Source organism: Heptranchias perlo, chromosome 30, assembly GCF_035084215.1.
Source record: "Heptranchias perlo isolate sHepPer1 chromosome 30, sHepPer1.hap1, whole genome shotgun sequence".
Lineage (NCBI taxonomy): Eukaryota > Metazoa > Chordata > Chondrichthyes > Hexanchiformes > Hexanchidae > Heptranchias > Heptranchias perlo.
Genome location: NC_090354.1, coordinates 26,807,730 through 26,826,219, shown reverse-complemented (window position 1 = coordinate 26,826,219; position 18,490 = coordinate 26,807,730). Strand labels below are relative to the sequence as shown.

The following is an 18,490-nucleotide window of genomic DNA, read 5'->3' as shown; positions in this document are numbered from 1 at the left end:
CTAGTCAATATTTGTCCGTCAGGGGTGGGGCCGTTATGGATAAAAGCTCCAATTATTGTAAACATAACACCACATTTCACTTCTCACTTTCACATTACAACAAATTATGGAGTTCCTTGCCTCATCTTCAACAAAGAAATAGTTTCAAGCACTGAAATCATAAATCTATTTGTATCTCTGATTTCCAAAAGAGAAATGCAAATATACAACACTCTGTAACGGTTACTGTTCATTATCTTGTCTGTCACTGGATAGCAGGATGAGAGGAAACGGCAGTAAATCCCATCCTCAGCAACCTCTCATGGCTAGATTAACATTAGCCTCAGACACAGGGAAGGAAAGACTCGCGGGGGGTGTTTTACAAGCTCTGCTGCTCAATATCCTGCTCTTCTCTACATTTGCATCTATGTATGTGTCATCAATATGAAAAAATTCCTGGCAATCATTGATATCTGCACATTATTTAGCCCCTTTATGCTTCATTCATAAAGAAAAAAGAAATACAGCGCCATTCACAACTTCAGCCAATGAAGTACTTTTGGAAATGTAGCCATTGCAGGAAAGGCCAATTTGCACACAGCAAGGTCCCACAAACAGCAATGTGATAATGACCAGATAATCTGCTTTTTATTGATGTTGGTTGAGGGATAAATATTGGCCAGGACACCAGGGAGAACTCCCCTGCTCTTCTTTGTAATAGTGCCATGGGATCTTTTATATCCACCTGTGAGGGCAGACAGGGCCTCAGTTTAATGTCTCATTCGAAAGACGGCACATTACCAATAGTGCAGCACTCCCTCCCAGGCACTGCAAGCCTGAATTTTGTGCTCAAGTCCCTAGAGTGGGACTTGAACCAACAATTTTCTAAATCAGTAGCAAGAGTGTTACCATTGCGCCACAGCTAATACCTCAGCATAGACATTATGTGCAAATTTGGTTATAAGCAACACTTTGTCCCTACTAATGTATTACAGGAAACAAGATTCTGTTCTTATATAAAGAGGTTTAATGTATGTTCATCATAAACAAGTTCAAAATTAATACATCTGCAAACTACTTTATTTTGACATCTTTTCTGAAAATTGTGTTTATATCAGAATAGGTTATTTTCCTGTCATTTGGATTTCCAATGTCATTATTCTCTTGCTTTGCTCTGATATCATGTAGATATTATTCATTACTGATGGCCTCCTGATCTGCATAGCCACCTATGCATTGTTGTCACACTGCCAGTCATTTTAGGAACAGAAACAAGAGGTTGAACGATATAAGAATGTAAGAAAGCATGGAATAAGAAAAGGCCGTTCAGCTCATCTAGCCCATTCCTTCCATCATGGATTTACATGCTACCATGGAACAGATTTCATGGGAAGCCCTTGTTGGATTGGGGCTTGTATGTGTACCTGTGACAATGTCACCCTCAGACATATTGGTCCATAATGGTGTCCTAAGTGAGACTACATGGAATCTTACAGCATAGAAGTGCCTGTGCCAGCTCTTTGAAAGAGCTATCCAATTAGTCTCACTCCCCCTGCTCTTTCCCTATATAATTCACTGCTAGCGATCTGTTATCTATATGTATAATGTGTAAGATATTAGACCAGAATGCCTAGATATAATTAAGTCCCCATTTTAAAGTTATACACTCCGTGCTAATTTTTATATAATACTTTGATTTTTTATTACTATTTATGGTTGAGTAGCAAAGTTTACTGCAGTTTGGGAACAGAGATGTTTCTCTGCTGGGGGCCACAGCCCTGTGACACTACAGTGCCGCCAGTGGCAGGAGGGTATAATTACAGAGTATAAAGTTTACATAGGCAGGTTCCTTATAAATGAGGACATAGGAATTTGTAATGGACAAAGTTGACACAAAAGCATGACAGAAATGTATCAACAAGTAAGGAAGTAAGGTTTTGTAGACAGGATTGTGCACAAATGCAATATGTCACAGATAAATTGATATTAAGGATTTCTTCACATAAGGAAATATGCAGATATATCAGGGGACTGTCTAACTAGTGTTTGCTAATTGTGATTCTTGATTGTTGTTACAGTCAATCCTGGATCACATGCACCTGAAATGCAAGTGTCACGGTTTGTCCGGGAGCTGCGAGGTGAAGACCTGCTGGTGGGCACAGCCAGATTTCCGAGTCATCGGGGACTATCTGAAGGACAAGTACGACAGTGCGTCCGAGATGGTGGTGGAGAAGCACAGAGAGTCCCGTGGCTGGGTGGAGACCCTCCGCGCCAAGTACGAGCTCTTTAAGCCCCCGACCGAGCGAGACCTCGTCTATTATGAAAACTCGCCAAACTTTTGCGAGCCAAACCCCGAAACGGGCTCCTTTGGGACCAGGGACAGGATCTGCAACGTCACTTCTCACGGCATCGACGGCTGCGACCTGCTTTGCTGCGGCCGTGGCCATAACACCAGGACGGAGAAACGCAAGGAGAAATGTCACTGCATATTCCACTGGTGCTGCTACGTCAGCTGCCAGGAGTGCGTTCGTGTGTACGATGTACATACGTGCAAATAACAGGACACACACACACACACACAAAAACCCAATAAGATCACACAATCTGGAACCTTCCAGTTGCTGTTGGGGGCAGAAAAAAAATGTGCACTTTACTGTGCACCTACATTGCAGAAATGAATTCTGGGGAATGTAGTCTTTTCACAAATAGATTCAATTTCTCTTAGGAGCAAGTGGGGTTTTCCAGCTTAAAAAGAAAACTTACTCTGAACCAAAAAGCACGTATGAGGAAAGAGAGAAGTCAAATTTATTATTTGATCCAAAAACTGGTACGTTGGGAATACTTGCTCTCAACTTGAAATTGCGGATTCACTTCTCATTTATTAATGGATGAGGAAAAGAGCGGAAAAGTGGCAGTAATTTTAAATTTCCATAATATCCCAAGCTCCCCCTTTGGTATAACAATTTTTAGTTTTCTGTTCTCCGCCTTTCCATTTGGCTCTCACTTACACAACCTGCCACTTTGGTGTAGCCAATACATTCAGTGATGTTGTGGACTTCCCCATTGTTGCAACAATTATGTATTGCTACAGCTTGGCCCAATCACAATGGCAGCCTGCTCAAAATGTCGTGACAGATGCTGTTCAATATTTGGATGGATCTCAAGTTGCCTTATGTTTCCCATCCCAGAACCGACAAACAAATGCAAAGCCCATTGAAATGTGATCTTCCCTGGGATTCAGACTTGTCATCGGGACAGAAGTGAGAGAAAGGAAGGGACAAGGACATCACACAAGACAACTGAGCCACCATACAAAGCACTGGTGATTATAAATGACACATACATGGACGTAAACATGTACACAAGTAGAGTCAGGAAGTGCCATCAGGAATTTCTGGAAACTCTAGGCAGAAGGGTATATAATGAATGCTGCTGGAGAAGTGAGGCCTTTGCATTTTTACAGTAAAGACATTTTTAGAAAAGTCTCCGAGACGGCAGCTTCACAGAAGAGCTTTTATGTGAAGATTCCTTTACCTTTGAAACAGTCAAAGATACACTGCAACAAACCACACCAGAGTGGTTTCAAAGCTAGTAATCCTGAGGACAGTACATCTTTAAGTCAGTTTAGTTTAGGATTTGCTGCTTTGAACCCTGAAGTAACTGTATTTCTGAATTTAAGTACCTTCAAACTTGACAGTAAAGACTACAACCCCCAGAATCCTTTGCACACTGCAATATCCCACATGGCTTCAGTTGGCTCCAGATACAAGCTGAGATATTAACATTGTAATAACAGCTTAGTCTTCCAGCTCTACGTTTATTTCATCCCCAAGTCAAAAGATATCAGACAAGATCCTCGTAACAAAACTTCCTAGTTCTTTAGGATGGTGACTGTCTCACACACACCACACCTGATCTGAGTATTAATACTGCCTGTACTTCTCACCTACCAGTCCCACCTTTATCAAATGATTGAAAGTTGAGGTTTGAGTGGATCTGGTGGCCATATCCATATCTGTGGACGTGACTTCCTCCTTACGGGGTGACCTTGCATCCACCACCTAATGAAAAGTAATTCTACTTACATACAATGTGCCTTCTTTCTGTGAAAGAAAAAAAAATGATGGGATAAGATAAAGAAGCAAGGTGGGAATCCGTTGTTACGCCCCATGGATACCTTACCCAGTACGAGCGAGTAGTTACTTCAAGCGATGGGCGTTGAAATCCTGTGCTCTAAAAATTAATCACCAGTCAGCAACATTTATCGTAGCATTTTTCTACCTTGTAGCCTGGAATTACTAGCTCCAAGTTGAACCTGTATTGCAAGTTGCTATATCCAAAGTTTTGTACAAATTAGATGTTTGACCCTTTGATTTTATATTCTTAAAGCCTATGTTTTTATAATTATTTATTGCACAATGTGTATATATATGACTCAACTGAGATTATATATTTGCAGAAAGTGTCTTATCTGCTGTTTCTAGTTTATAAACTTGCCATGGTGGCTTGAAGGCAGTGTGAGCTACATTTACTATCATGCTTCACAGCACAGGATCCACAGTGAGCTCTGTGGAAGCAGATGTTAAATGTATAATCTCTCCTGTCACTCAGTGTACATATTCTTCTCTTAGTATTAGAAATAGCTACCAACAAAGAAATAAAATTTATTCATGTAGTGAACGCTGGTGTGCTGTCCTTTTCTTACCTGATCCTCAATGATATGATTTAAAATCTTTTTTTTCTCTTTCCACTGCTGTGCTCCTGCAGACGTTAACTCCTGCTGTTGTGCGGTCCCTCAGCCGCTGGCTACCCTTCCTGAAGATGCCATTCTTCACGTGTGAGGTAGGCAGTGAGTGTCAGCAGGCTATTTGACCGTTGATGGCATCACAGTGGAGCCTAATCCTGACCTCATCTGGCACCCACAAACTTTACAACAAGTGTCAATGCATAGCAATCAGGGGCAGGAACTCTGGCTGATTCCACGCGCCCCCCCCTCCCCCTCCCCCTCCCCCCCAATCCTTAACCACTGAGACAAACTATAGCTTCCCTACTGTGGCCTCGACTGGGATCAGCTCACATAGTCCTGCGAATCAAACTGGGACTTTTTGTCTTTTTTTTTAATGTGTTCTTGGGATGTGGACGACGCTGCCAAGGCAACATGTATTGCCCATTCCTACTTGCCCTGAGGGTATTAAGAGTCAACCATGTAGTGTGAGATTGGAGTCCCAGGTAGACCAGACTGGGTAAGGATGGTATGTTCCCTCCCCTGAAGGACATTAGTGAACCAGTTGCAATAATCCAGCAGTTTCTAGTACTAGCCCACACATCCATCTATTGGAGCAACTATGAGTTTAACATCGATATATTAATAATTACGAACATACAAAATTGATGGGCAGGAAAAGACCAACTGGTTCATCAAGCCTGTCCCACACTCAAGATGCCTAGAGCATTATGACGAGACATTCCACCCCCCCACCAGCTCCCGCAACCATGTAATCTCCTGGGAGAGGCAAAAAACAATTTAAAAAATCCCAGAGCCAATAGGGGCAAAAAAAATTCTGGAAAATTCCTCTCCGACCCCCCTCCCCTCCCCCCCCACCGGATACTCACCCCCAAATTGGCCTTCTTTGAGCAAGTGGAGTCAATACATCATGGATCTTGTTATCACAGCTATCAATGCCACATTGTTATTGACTAAAAGCTGGTACCCAAGTAGCCAATGCTTCGATTGTTCCTCAAGGTGGAAATCCACTCTCAGATACCACTGAAGCCCACAGCCAAGGATGGCAGATTGGAGGATCGGACATCCCTCGGACTTGAACTTTACATCAGACACACAGATGCACACACACACTTTCCAGGAGGAGGCACTGGATAGCTTTTAGGAGCTGGAATCCAGATGATTTCCCACCCTCAAGGGTGCTGAGGACAATTGTGTTCAGCCAACTCAGCACAAACTCTGCTATTAATCCCGGAGCCTTCTTGGCCCATACAGCTCAGTATCACCCTGGGTGATACCTTACCCATTGAGAAAGCTACAATTTATATCTCTAGTGAAAGAATAGAACATGCATTGCTGGACAATTCGTCATAGTAGGTCAGGTTAACAGGCTGTGGACCTTCAGACTATAGACCCATCAGCTTTACAACGAGAACTGCCCATGAGCATCATTTTTAGATAGAATTTGAAATAGTTCAACGTGGATTGCCTGCAGGCCAGGAGCCTGAGCTATATATAATTTATTACAACTAAAATGGGTGCCAGATTGATTCTGACTGAGCACAACCAACTGTGTAATATATTCCTTTGGCAGAATGCAGCTTGTAGAATGATCCCACGCTGCAGTTCTATGGTGTGTGGTTAGGAACACGACTTATACAAACCACTAATATACTGCATAGGACTGATAAATCCATGAGTCATTTACTATGGACTGCTCCACTCGCTTCAGGATTTCTATATTTGTTCATTTATTTAAGCGCAGCACTCGAACAGCTCATGCACCTGGTGTTCTTAGCTCTCTGATGAACTTATCAGCCACTCTTTGTATTCAGCCCTGGAAATTTTGTTCTGGATTCACTGAAGACAATGCTTCTCTAGGCTTCTCATAGGCTGAGTGCCCTGAAATTGGCATCATTATTCAATAATGTTTCAGATTCATCCATGTGACAGTGCAAAGATGATAGTTTTTGTCTGATACTTACACTATGCCCTGCTCTATTCTTGATCGTATCTCCTTTTGTGACTTAAAGAACTTTGCATATGCAGCTCATTTCAAGCAGTTTGCATCTTAGGGTTGCCAACTCTGGTTTGACATATTCCCGGAGGTGTCATCACATGACTTCCTGCCTCCAACCACCACGCCCCCACTCTACTGCTGCCATTGGTCGCCCAACACGCCCATCTTCACGGTGCCCCGCCTTCCCACACCAATTGGAAAGCGAATAGACGCTTCATTACCCAATTGACTATCAGTTGAACAGCCTTTTTTCCCATGTCCAATATTTTTATAACTAATGAACAAAAGTGTTCAAAGAATTTTTTTTTAAAAAACAATTTATTTAATGCCCTTATGATTTTTCTCCTGGGTTTGCTCGCAGCAGTGTCCTGGAGATTAATCATTAATTCCTGGAGACTCCAGGGCACTCCTGGAGGATTGGCAACCCTGCTGCATCTCCTCCCATTGTTAGTGTTTAGTCAAGGTCTAACCATTAGGAGGTCAACATCTTCATGTTGTGTATCAACATTTTATTTACCTTCAGAACCATTCTGGAGGTAATATTTTCAACGATGGCTTCCAATCCATCTCATTATATCGCCAGTGTAACACTGGTCTATAATCGGTCACCCTGACACTACAGAACCTAGCCCCAGGTAGGCCATAGCTATTTCCATTATGACACTGAAGAGAAAGAGGTCACATACACCCTCGTTTCATTCCACTTCAGACTTACACCAATGAATCATCTGACCAAATGCAACTTAAGCTGCTACTGTAATGGCCTCTCAGCACGAGAACACATTGCGTGAATAGTCGTCATATTGGGTCACTACCCAGAAAACTCTTCCTAAATATTACTGAAAGGTTCTTAAAAATCAATGTAGATATAAATATGCATTTTTCATAGTCCTTGTACTTCTTGCAGAGCTGCCACAGAACCCAACTTGCAATTCACAGGTGATTTCTTCCTGCCCTTTGTAAGATGTCGTTATTGCTCCAGCCTGTCATAGTAATTAGGTCCCACAGCGATTTGTTCAGTTGAACATGCCTATTTTTACAGATCAGAGTGAGAACCACTTTCTTTTAGTGGTAAAGGAAGAGCTCTTTCCAAATTCTTTAGCGCAGGCCACACATCAAATGCAGTCCCATGCCACTACTTAATAAGATTTCTGTTGTCCATCATACTCCCGTGCAGTACTAAGGGAGTGCTGCACTGTTGGAGGTGCCGTCTTTCAGATGAGATGTTTAATCAAGGCCCTGTCTCCCCTCTCAGGTTGATTTAAAAGGTCCCATGGCACTATTTTGAAGAAGTGCAGGGGAGTTCTCTCCAGTGTCCTGGGCCAATATTTATCCCTCAACCCACATCACTGAACAGATTATCTGGTCATTATCACAATGCTGTTTGTGAGACTTTGCTGTGTGCAAATTGGCTGCCCCGTTTCCTACACTACAACAGTGACCATACTTCAAAAGTATTTAATTGGCTGTAAAGGCACTATATAAATGCAAGTCTTTCTTTACCTTCTGCTGTTTGATCTTTAGTCATTTCCCATAATGTCTCATTCTTGAGCCTGGTTCGAATATCTCCTTGAAGTCAAAAATGGTTTCGCCAGTAAGATTCCATTGATTCTAAATGTCTTTGTAGCTCTTTTCATTTTTATTGCCTTCTGATCTGTTAGTTGCAGATTTCTACATAAAGGTTGCGTTGCACACTTATAAGAGTGAATGTAAATGGTACATTGAAACTATATGTTAAAATCAGGTTTAGGATTTATACAGATTAATTTACATGTTACTAAAATACTGACTTTCTAAAAAAGCTAGGCTTAAATAAGCAGGCCTTATTTGGACACAGCAGATTGTCTAGTCTCATTACATTACAACTGAATATTTTCTGAACTATTTGCCACTGGCAATAACAACAGATCAACTGCAGAAGTGGGACAGAATAGCACCTGCATGCCCTGCAGCCTTTTGTTTTGGCAATTAATTTGATTTGCTCCTTTTTTCCCCTTGTAGAGTCTCCCTTCAACACTCACCCTCCCCAGCCTATGCCAGTGCTGTTCAAGAGCTGACCAGTGGCAGGTACATAACACTGGCATTTATATGCCACCTTTCACACAAATATCTTAAAGCACTTCGTACAATCATTTCAGGAGTGCAGTGATCGTTTCATAGACCAAAATGGCACCTAGTCTGTGCCAGCAAAGTCGACAAATAGCCATTGGATGAGCGACCAGTCAACCTGGGTTTTTTTTTTGGAGGCATTGGTTGAGGGAAGAATGTTGGCCAGGACACAACTCCCAACTCTTCTTCGAATAGTGATCTTAATGTTCATCTGAGCAGGAAGATGGGGCCTTTGTTTAACAGCTCACCTGAAGGACAAAAACCCTCCAACAATCCTTAGCACCACACTAGATATTCAGCCTAGACTACACATTCCAGGTCCTGGTGAGTTGGTTAAATCTTCAATCTCTTGATTCTGAGGCAAAAGTGACTTGGAATAATTGAAAGACCTTCATGTTCCCTTTTCCTCTTTGTAGGGAAGTAGCACCACACAGGACAGTATGGTACAGCATGATGGCACTCCAGGGGACCATATACCATGGCACTCCAAGTTTGTCCAGTGAAGCTTCCCTCAAGATTTAATTGGTAAATGCAGCGCCCTCACTAAGCCACCAGGACCAGGGAATTCCCATGATGTGCCAAACAGGTTAAGCAACTACAATTAACCTTGTGACCTTGGGCTACCAAGAAGAAAAATCAGCCAGGGTTCCTTCCCCTAATCACTATCCTTTGACGCCTATTGGAAGATGCAAGATATAGAATAGAACCATAGGATGTTAAAGCACAGGAGGCCATTCGGCCCATTGTGCCTGGTCTCTGAGCTACTGATTAATCCCACTTGCCTGCTCTTTCCCCATAGCCCTGCAAATTTTTCCTTTTTAAGTAGAGATCTTGCCAAATTCTAGAGACCCTTTTGAAAGTTACTATTGAATCTGCTTCCACCACCACCCTGTCAGGAAGTGCATTCCAGATCATAACTCAGTAAAAAAAAAATTCTCATTTCGCCCCTGGCTTTTTTTGCCAATTATTTTAAATCTGTGTCCTCTGATTACCGACCCTCCTGCCAGTGGAAAGTTTCTCCCTATCAAAACCCCTCTGGACACTTCTATTAAATTTCCCCTTAACCTTCTGTGCTCGGAGGAGAACAATGCCAGCTTTCTACTCTCTAGGTAACAGAAGCCCCTCATTCTTGGTACCATTCTAGTAAATCTCTTCTGCACCCTCTAGAAAGGACGTCATGGCCTTGGAAAGTGTGAACAACAGGTCAGGCTAAACTGTGATACTATCCTGGATTAAATAGCCTACTGAAACTCACGATCCAGGTTCACATGAAGAATAGCCACTTGGGCAAGCTAGCAGAGGGCTGTTGGCACCCACCAAACAGTCCCCAAGCGAGAGTCTGCACCTTCAGGAGAGTTGAGGCAATTGATGGAAAAAAATACCCTGGTTAAAATGGAACTCCCTATTGCACAATTATTAAATTCCCTAACTTCAGAGCAATTCTAAAGACCAGTTCTGCTGGTGAATTTGCATATCGGCGATGAAAGACTGCTTGCCGGAGTTGTAGCACTGTTTGCTAGGACGTGGGGCTTGTTTGTGAGGCCTGTGGAGAATTTACAGCAACAGGAAAAAAGTTAATTAGTCATCATGCCCATCCCCTTTCTCACCACATCCATTCTCCTCAGAAACATCTAATGGTCACTTGGAAGCCATTTCTATTGCTTACTTCAATGATCTGCCTTGGTGATTTATTCTGTCTGAGGTCTGGTTCATCAGAGCATCCTTCAGCTGGTAAAGTGGGCAGTGAAGAACACAAGAGCTGCTCAACGTCTCTGGGTGACAATGGTATCTCCTCGCTCAACATCAGGGCTCAGATGAGAACCAAAACAAAAAAAAATTACCACACGCGCACATTTTATGTTACAACACTTGTGCAACTGGCAAATTTGAATCCATGGAAAAAGCTGCAAGAGGAGGGACCTTGATGCTATGCTACATGACTAGAACCCAGACAACCACCTCAATTGGTTCTGTCCTTGGCAGTGTGAATTACATGCAAGGCCACTGGTTTTGTGTTTTCACAGAAAAACAAATCAAATTACGGGAAGCAATTGCTAAAAGTCTTGGTTAAAAAAAAACCTGGAATTAGATGTAATGAAAAGGGAATTTGACATCTACTCCGCTCTATGCTTTGCTCGTGGTTTTAAACATCATGACAAGGTACCCAACCAAGTCTGTCATCTGTATCTTTATTGCATCATCACAGCTGCATTTAACGTGACATATTAAACAAACAGCACATTTTCACTGTAAAAAGATTTACATTACACTAGAACAGAATTCATTACAACTTGGGACATGGGGTCAGCAAGGATCTACAAAGACTATCTGGGCAAAACAATCAAGCGTTATGTTCATTACTTTACACAGACAGGTCACAGATCACCTCAACTACCCAATGGAAAGCCAACACAGAACAGCTTTGCTTTTTTTTTTAAGTCTCTTTAATACTTACACATTGTAAACAGCACAGAAATAAATACAGTACTGAAGGTAAGTTGCATATCCCAAGCAAGACACCAAAACATTTATCTGTAGACATCTGCATTTCAGGTTTTGGTTTGAACATTTTCACATTTTTCCGCCCCCAATCTTGCTATTTAAATGGAGACGATATTCTACAGGTTAAAAACAGAATTCAGGAAATGTTATAAAAATGTACTGGTCCAATCCCTTCCGGTGCATTTTGCTACCATCTGTTAATACTGTGAACCATCTATAACCAGTGTCACATACGGTGTCCCTGAAGTAAGTTCATTCACCCACACAAAGTCTACAGCATTGGGAACTGCAGGTCTCAGATCCTTTAAACACACATGGGGTATGGAGCAAGGGTGAGAGTGAGAAGACACCTAACAACTTTGCTAGTCTCCAGCTTCCAAGAAACCTCTTTAACCACTAGATTGTTACTGGTGTTCAAAACCCACGGCTGAAGGGGGTTGAAAATTTGCACAGTAGGACACCATTACGTTGTTCCAAACTGTTTGGCTCCAGAAAGTACATATTAGATCTGTTTGGACACCAATTTTGTAGTGCCAACAGGCTGACCAGATAATGCTCCATAACCGAGGAGTAATGCATGATTAGTGCTCCTAGTCAAGCAAGAGAGACGCACAGTTAAGGTGCCCTTTATTCCTCAAACTTGTGTTTCAAAAATAAATATTCAACACTAAAAAGTTTGCTACAACATTCTTGCAACACTGCTCTTAAAACAGTTCTGATGATTATCTAAGCATTGGACCAACAACCTTTCCATCACATCAGCTTCCCATTGTACAGGGAACCAGAAATAAAATGCTGATCAGCCTACTGTGCATTATCAGAGTTCCACCAGTTGCAATTTCCTTTGTACCTCTCCTATCCACAGGGGCTGTAACTGTACAGGGCTAGCAAATGCAAGAATCTCTTCTGGGATTGAGATTTGCACAGAATTTAATCTTTTAAACCAAAATCTGTGATTCCACAGAAGTGCAGGATCAGGAAGAGGAAGAGACAACAGGAAATAAGAGTGTAAAGCATTTGGCAAGATTGTCGCAGGGACAGAATGAAATGCCAGCTTATTGCCTCTTACGGGCAATTAAACACTTGCACTGCAACACGACAATAAAACTTGTGCACGTAACACAAGCACAGATTGATAAGACTTAGAAAATCATTTAGCCGATGTCAAAAACAATGCTTTGGTTTATTTTGTACATTTAAAAAAAAGTTATCCAGGAGAAAGCTCCACCAATTTGTGCATTATTACATTGTGCTTGAAATATTTAAATCAAGAGGGTACGGGGAACCATAATTTTAAGAGGCAAAAATGGGGGCTCAATAGGTTTTTCGAAGTAATATTGCAGCCACTTTGCTGAAATGTGTATCACTTTAAGGATTCACAAAGGTAAAAAGCTAACACTACTTTCAGGATTTCAGTCACAGAAAACTCAAAACTTCTGATCAACATTAAACATAAATGTTACCCAAAGAAAATTCAGCCTGTAAGAATGAAGTGGAGTTCAGCCTGCGATCCCCATATTGCTAATACAGGACTTGCAGGGTTACAGGAGACCCAAGAGCAGTCGAGCCCCACCTATGCATGCAACTCGTGTGCAAACCCCTGTTGTAAGATTTCCTCCATCTCCCGATTCCTATAGAGCAATGTACTTTTGGCTTCCTTCTATAGAATCAACCCAACGTATTGCATATGCCAGGGCTCCAAAGCAATAAAAAGCAACCCAGTGTCATTAACATTCACAGTTTCTTTCAGTCCATACAGGTGTGCAATTTAACCATATAATGCTCACTTTTTCTGAGGGGGAGGGGAGGGAGAGATGATCTACTGATTCTGCATATCAACAGATGAAAATATCCTTTAAAAAATCTGGTAGATTTTCAATATTAAAATCAGTAAAACCAAGAATGCGGATGTCTATATATTTTTTAAATTTAAGACATGTAAGAGAAGTTTCTTTGCAAGGAACATGCAAAATGCTAAGTGTCTTTAGACTGAAGATTCATTTCTTCCCAGTTGAATGGTCAAGTTAGTGCTTCATTTGTTGGTTGCTATTCACAGTGCCGACCAATTGTCATTCCTGTTTTTAATCCCAATTGTCCCGGCGATGAGGATCACTGCAAGATACAACAAAGAGAAATCAGTATTGAAGATTATTTGGGGTGGGGTGGTCTCTTCATTAATGAACCAACTCGTAAGCTGTTTGTTACCTCTAGATTCAACTATTCCAATGCTCTCCTGGTCGGCCTCCCACTCTGCACCCTCCGTGAACTTGAGCTCATTGAAAACTCTGCTGCCAGTATCCTAACTCGCACCAAGTCCTGTTCACTCATCACCCCTTGTGCTCGCTGATCTACATTGGCTTCCGGTCCGGCAGTGCCTCGATTTCAAAATTCTCATCCTTGTTTTCAAATCCCTCCATGGCCTCTCCCCATCCTATGTTTGTAACCTCCTCCAGTCCTACAACCCTCAGATCTCTGCGTTCCTCCAATTCTGGCCTCGTGCATACCCCCGATTTTCATCGCCCCACCACTGACTGCTGTGTCTCAGCTACCTAGGCCCTCTGGAATTCCCTCCCTAAACCCCTCTCCTCCTTTAAGACACTCCTTAAAACCTACGCCTTTTGGTCACCTGTCCGAATATCTCTATATGTGGCGTGATGTCAAATCTGGTTGATGAAGCTCCTGTGAAGCGCCTTGGACGTTTTACTACATTAAAGGCTCTATATAAATGCAAACTGTTGTTGTTTGCGACTGCTAATGACCTTATACTACATTGATAGAGAGAAACTGAATTTAGATTACACAGAGTGGATTCTTTCCAGCGTAAACCGAAGCAGCATTTATGCACCTCTGGCCTCGACTTCATCAATCGCCTTGGTGCCAGCACTGGCCACTGGAACGTCAATGTATTGCTTGACCTCAAGCTGAGCTTCCTCCTCCTCACATCCATTCCATTACCAAAACCAATCATTTCCACTGGCTATTCTTTGAATGGTGCATCTGGATCTTTTATGTCCACCTGAGTGGGTCGACTCAGCCTCAGTTTAACATTGCATCTGAAAGATGGCACCTCTGACCATGCAGCACTCCCTCAAAGTGTCAGCCGAGATTATGTGCTCAAGTCTCTGGAGTGTGGCTACCCCATTGACATTAGCAAATAACAGACTGGTGATTTGTTGAAGCTTGCTTGATCCACTCATACCAGCACCCCTCCTGATCCTCCTTCCCCATCACTTTCCTCTGACCTCATCCCTCCCACCAATCTCACCTTTGTCATGTTTTCACTATCCCCTCTGACCTGCCCCTCTTCGACCCCGAACGATCAGTCCTCAGCTTCATCACCTTACGTCCCCACCTCAATGAATTTTGAGCTCGACACGATGCTGAGCTCTTCTTCCGGCACCTCCGCGCCCACTTCTTCGGCCAGGAGTCCTCCCCCCGCCCGCACAGCGGACCTTTTCTCACACAGTCAGAATTCTCGTTCAACCTTGATCCCTCCCTCTGGCCTCTTACCCTCTCGATCTTTTCATTGTGAACTGCCGGCATGACACTGGCCGCCTCAATTTCTCTACTCCCCTCACTCACTCCAACCTACCTCCCCCTGAACTCTCAGCACTCCGTTCTCTCAGGTCCAACCCTCACATTGGTATTAAACCTGCTGACAAGGACGGCGCTGTTGTTGTGTGGTGAGCAGACCTCTACCTTGTGACGGCTGAACGCCAACTCTCCAACACCTCCTCCTACCTCCCCCTGGACCATGACCCTACTGCCGATCAAGCCATCAATGATCTCATCTCCTCTCGAGACCGTCTCCACCACTACGACCCCCCCTGGCCCAAACCTCAGTCCCCCAATCCCACAAAGCCCGCTTCTACCTCCTTCCCAAGATTCACAATGGGACTGCCCCGGTAGACCCATCATTCTTCCCCCATGGAACCTATTTCCTCTTACCTTGACTACTTTTTCCTCCCCTTGTCCGGTCTATTTCAACCTACATCCCGTGAGTCTTCTGACACTCTCCGCCACTAACAGTTTCCAGTTCCCTGACCCTAACCGTCTCCTTTTCACCATGGGCGTCCAGTTCCTCTACACATCCATCCCCCACCAGGATGGTCTGTAGCCCCTCCGCTTGAATGGAGGCCCAACCAGTTCCCATCCACCAACCTCCTCCACCTGGCTGAACTTGTTCTTACTTTGAAGAACTTCTCCTTTGACTCCACTCACCGCCTCCAAATAAAAGGTGCCGCTATGGGAACCCATATAGGTCCTAGCTATGAAAGCCTTTTTTCTAGGATACGTGGAACATTCCTTGTTCCAGTCGCACTCAGGTCATCTCCCTCCCCTCCTTTTGCCTGGCTCTGTACGTACTTAAAAACTGCTTAATCTTCAACTTCAGTTCTGATGAAAGATCATCGACCTGAAACATTAACTCTTTCTTTCTCCACAGATGCTGCCTGACTTGCTGAGTGTTTTCAGTTTTTATTTCAGATTTCCAGCATCTGCAGTATTTTGCTTTTGACTGAACCTAGTGCCTTCTGTTCTGTACGGATTAGTACCACACCAGTTGCTGCCTACAGTATAGTGCCGCACCAGCCCATTACTCTATCCAATAAGTCTTCTATGGAGTTGGTTTGGCATTTATGCTGTGGGCACATGAATATTGCCTGTGCCACATTGTGCATTCACCAACACCAAATGTCATTCAGATGAAGCATTTACATATAAAACACTTCCACTTATAGCACTTAACATGTACCAAAATATCCCAAAGTATTGACAGAGGAGATTGGAAACAGAGCAGAAAAAGTCAGTGGGATAGGGGAAGTGACTGAAGGCAAGTTTAAAGAGGTAGGTTTTTGAGGAGGCTTTTGATGGTGGGGGGAGATGTACCAAAGTGGAGGGATCTAGGAAGAGAACTGTGTAGAGCAGGGTCATGGTTAAAGGATCTGCCACCAATGGTGGAGAAGTCTAAGGAAAGAGAGTCAGATGACCAGGAGTTGGAGAAGGTCACAAAAGAGGAGCCAGCTGTAGAGACAGTCAAAAACAAGAAGAATTTAAAAGGATTTACTGTATTTGTGTATTCCCAATCATTTCCTATCTAGTGTACAGCTCCAATCTCAACAAAACCCATCATTTAAATTTCCTCATTACACCTTGTTGTAAATCACACTACTATAATTTCAGTCCTACTACTTTAAAAAGCGGTTTACACTCCGAACATAATAGATATTCTGAAAAATAATGGATAGTAGGACATAACTAAAGGGCTGTAACTTAATCACAGGCTACAAGTGTCTATAAAGCACTTGAGCCTCACTCTTGCAGTTTAGGACATTATCAGAACCCTTTGACTTAATGAGAGTCTTACGACAGACTTTGAGCACGTTCTTTTCACTCATTATATATTAATACATGTATTTATCCCTGGATGAAAAATCTACAGCTCCTCCACATGCATCCTTAGTGATATTAAAGCAGGGGAAATAAGTTTAAACAGATGAGATTATATTCGTACTTTATTAACACTGATTGCATATTGTGCAAGTTTATTGGAATTGATAACCTCAATTTTGAGGCTTGTGCACCACAGCTATAAAGCATCAGCCCCTCTAATTTCTTGTCCTGAAGATAGTGACTCATTCAGGAGGTTATAAGAAAAATAAGGGGGTAAATAACAAAACCAACCTTCCTTCTTCTTTCAGGAGTGCCAGAAACTTGTTCACACGATGCTCAGGCCCCATCTGAAATAGAAATTAAGATTGATGTGATGCTATGGTCAGTGAATAAACAGAGCAGCATTACTCTGTGGAAGCAATCAATCTATAGGAAGGAGAAAAAAAAAAGAAAGCCTGCATTTATGTAACTCCTTTCACAGCCAATGAAATACTTCTGAAGTACAGTCACTGTTGCAATGTATACAAACACGTCAATTTGCGCACAGCAAGGTCCCACAAACAGCAATGAGATAAATAACCAGATAATCTATTTGTGATGTTAGTTGGCCAGGACACTGAGAATTATCCTGCTTTTCTTTGAATTGTACCACAGGATCTTTTACATCCACCTGAGGGGGCAGATGGGTCTGTTTACGGTCACATCCAAAAGACGGCACCGCCAGCAGTGCAGCACTCCCTGAATTCTGCACTGAACTGTCAGCCGAGATGACATTCTCAAGTCTCTTTCATGGAGCTTGAACCCACAATCTTCTGACTCAAAGGCGAGTGTGCTACCATGCGAGTCAAGGCCAACACATCTATAGACCACACACACTAGAATATGTAGCACTGCCTCCCTTCCCACAAATTCCAATTGCAAGACAATACTCTAGATAGCAAGGTTCTTGCACTTTTCATAGTGTCACTGGACCTCCAAAAACATTAATGGTGAATATTGCAGATCTGTAGACATTGAATAAGCAGTGTAACTGAGATTTTACACTTCTGTCAATATGCATGTGCTCCCTCCACCCTTTCAAACAGTTCTCTGGCAAATCACACATCCCTAGCCAACCAATTAGTCAGCTTTCTCAATTGGCCAAACTTTGATGAGGTTAAAAGGAGTTAAAAAGTTTTTTCATGGTACAAGTAAATTTATAGCCTCCCCCATGGCTCAATAAATTTAACCAGCAAGTAACTAAGCTGATACCTGATAACAAGACTGAGGTTTGAAGGAAAGCTGGAGAAATTGGGGCTCTCCTTGAAAACAGATAAGAGGAGGGGAGACCTTATAGGGGAATCTAAAACTAGGGGGCATCGTCTCAGAATAAGGGGTCACCCGTTTAAGATGGAAATGAGGAGGAATTTCTTCTCCCAGTGGGTCGTGAATCTTTCGAATTCTTTACCCCAAAAAGCTGTGGAGGCTGAGTCATTGAATACATTCAAGGCTGAGTTAGACAAATTTTTGATCAGCAAGGGAGTCAAAGGATATGGGGAAAGGGCGGGAAAGTGGAGTTGAGGTAAAAATCAGATCAGCCATGATCTCAATAAATGGCAGAGCAGGCTCGAGGGGCCGTATGGTCTACTCCTGCTCCTATCTCTTATGGCTTATGGCCTTTTGGAAGTATACAAGATACTAAACGGTATATACAAGGCACCAGTTTAAAGTAAGTGAAGATATTAGAAGAGGCATTGGTTAAAACTGGTAACAGCCAATTTAGGATT

General features: G+C 42.7%; 2 protein-coding genes across 2 annotated transcripts in view; one reads left to right on the top strand and one right to left on the bottom strand.

The window, feature by feature from the left end:
* The window catches only part of LOC137300015 (proto-oncogene Wnt-3), a 63,289-nt gene extending 60,752 nt beyond the window's left edge, over window positions 1–2,537 (top strand). Inside the window, exon 4 of the mRNA XM_067969101.1 lies at window positions 2,058–2,537. Coding sequence (XP_067825202.1) covers window positions 2,058–2,537 — 480 coding nt within the window. The remainder of the gene's footprint in view (window positions 1–2,057) is intronic.
* An 8,466-nt stretch (window positions 2,538–11,003) lies between these two features.
* LOC137300014 (vesicle-fusing ATPase) overlaps window positions 11,004–18,490 on the bottom strand; it is a 218,961-nt gene continuing 211,474 nt past the window's right edge. Inside the window, exons 20-21 of the mRNA XM_067969099.1 lie at window positions 17,016–17,071; window positions 11,004–13,445 (exon numbers count right to left, since the gene is read on the bottom strand). Coding sequence (XP_067825200.1) covers window positions 13,415–13,445; window positions 17,016–17,071 — 87 coding nt within the window. The 3' untranslated portion in view covers window positions 11,004–13,414. The remainder of the gene's footprint in view (window positions 13,446–17,015; window positions 17,072–18,490) is intronic.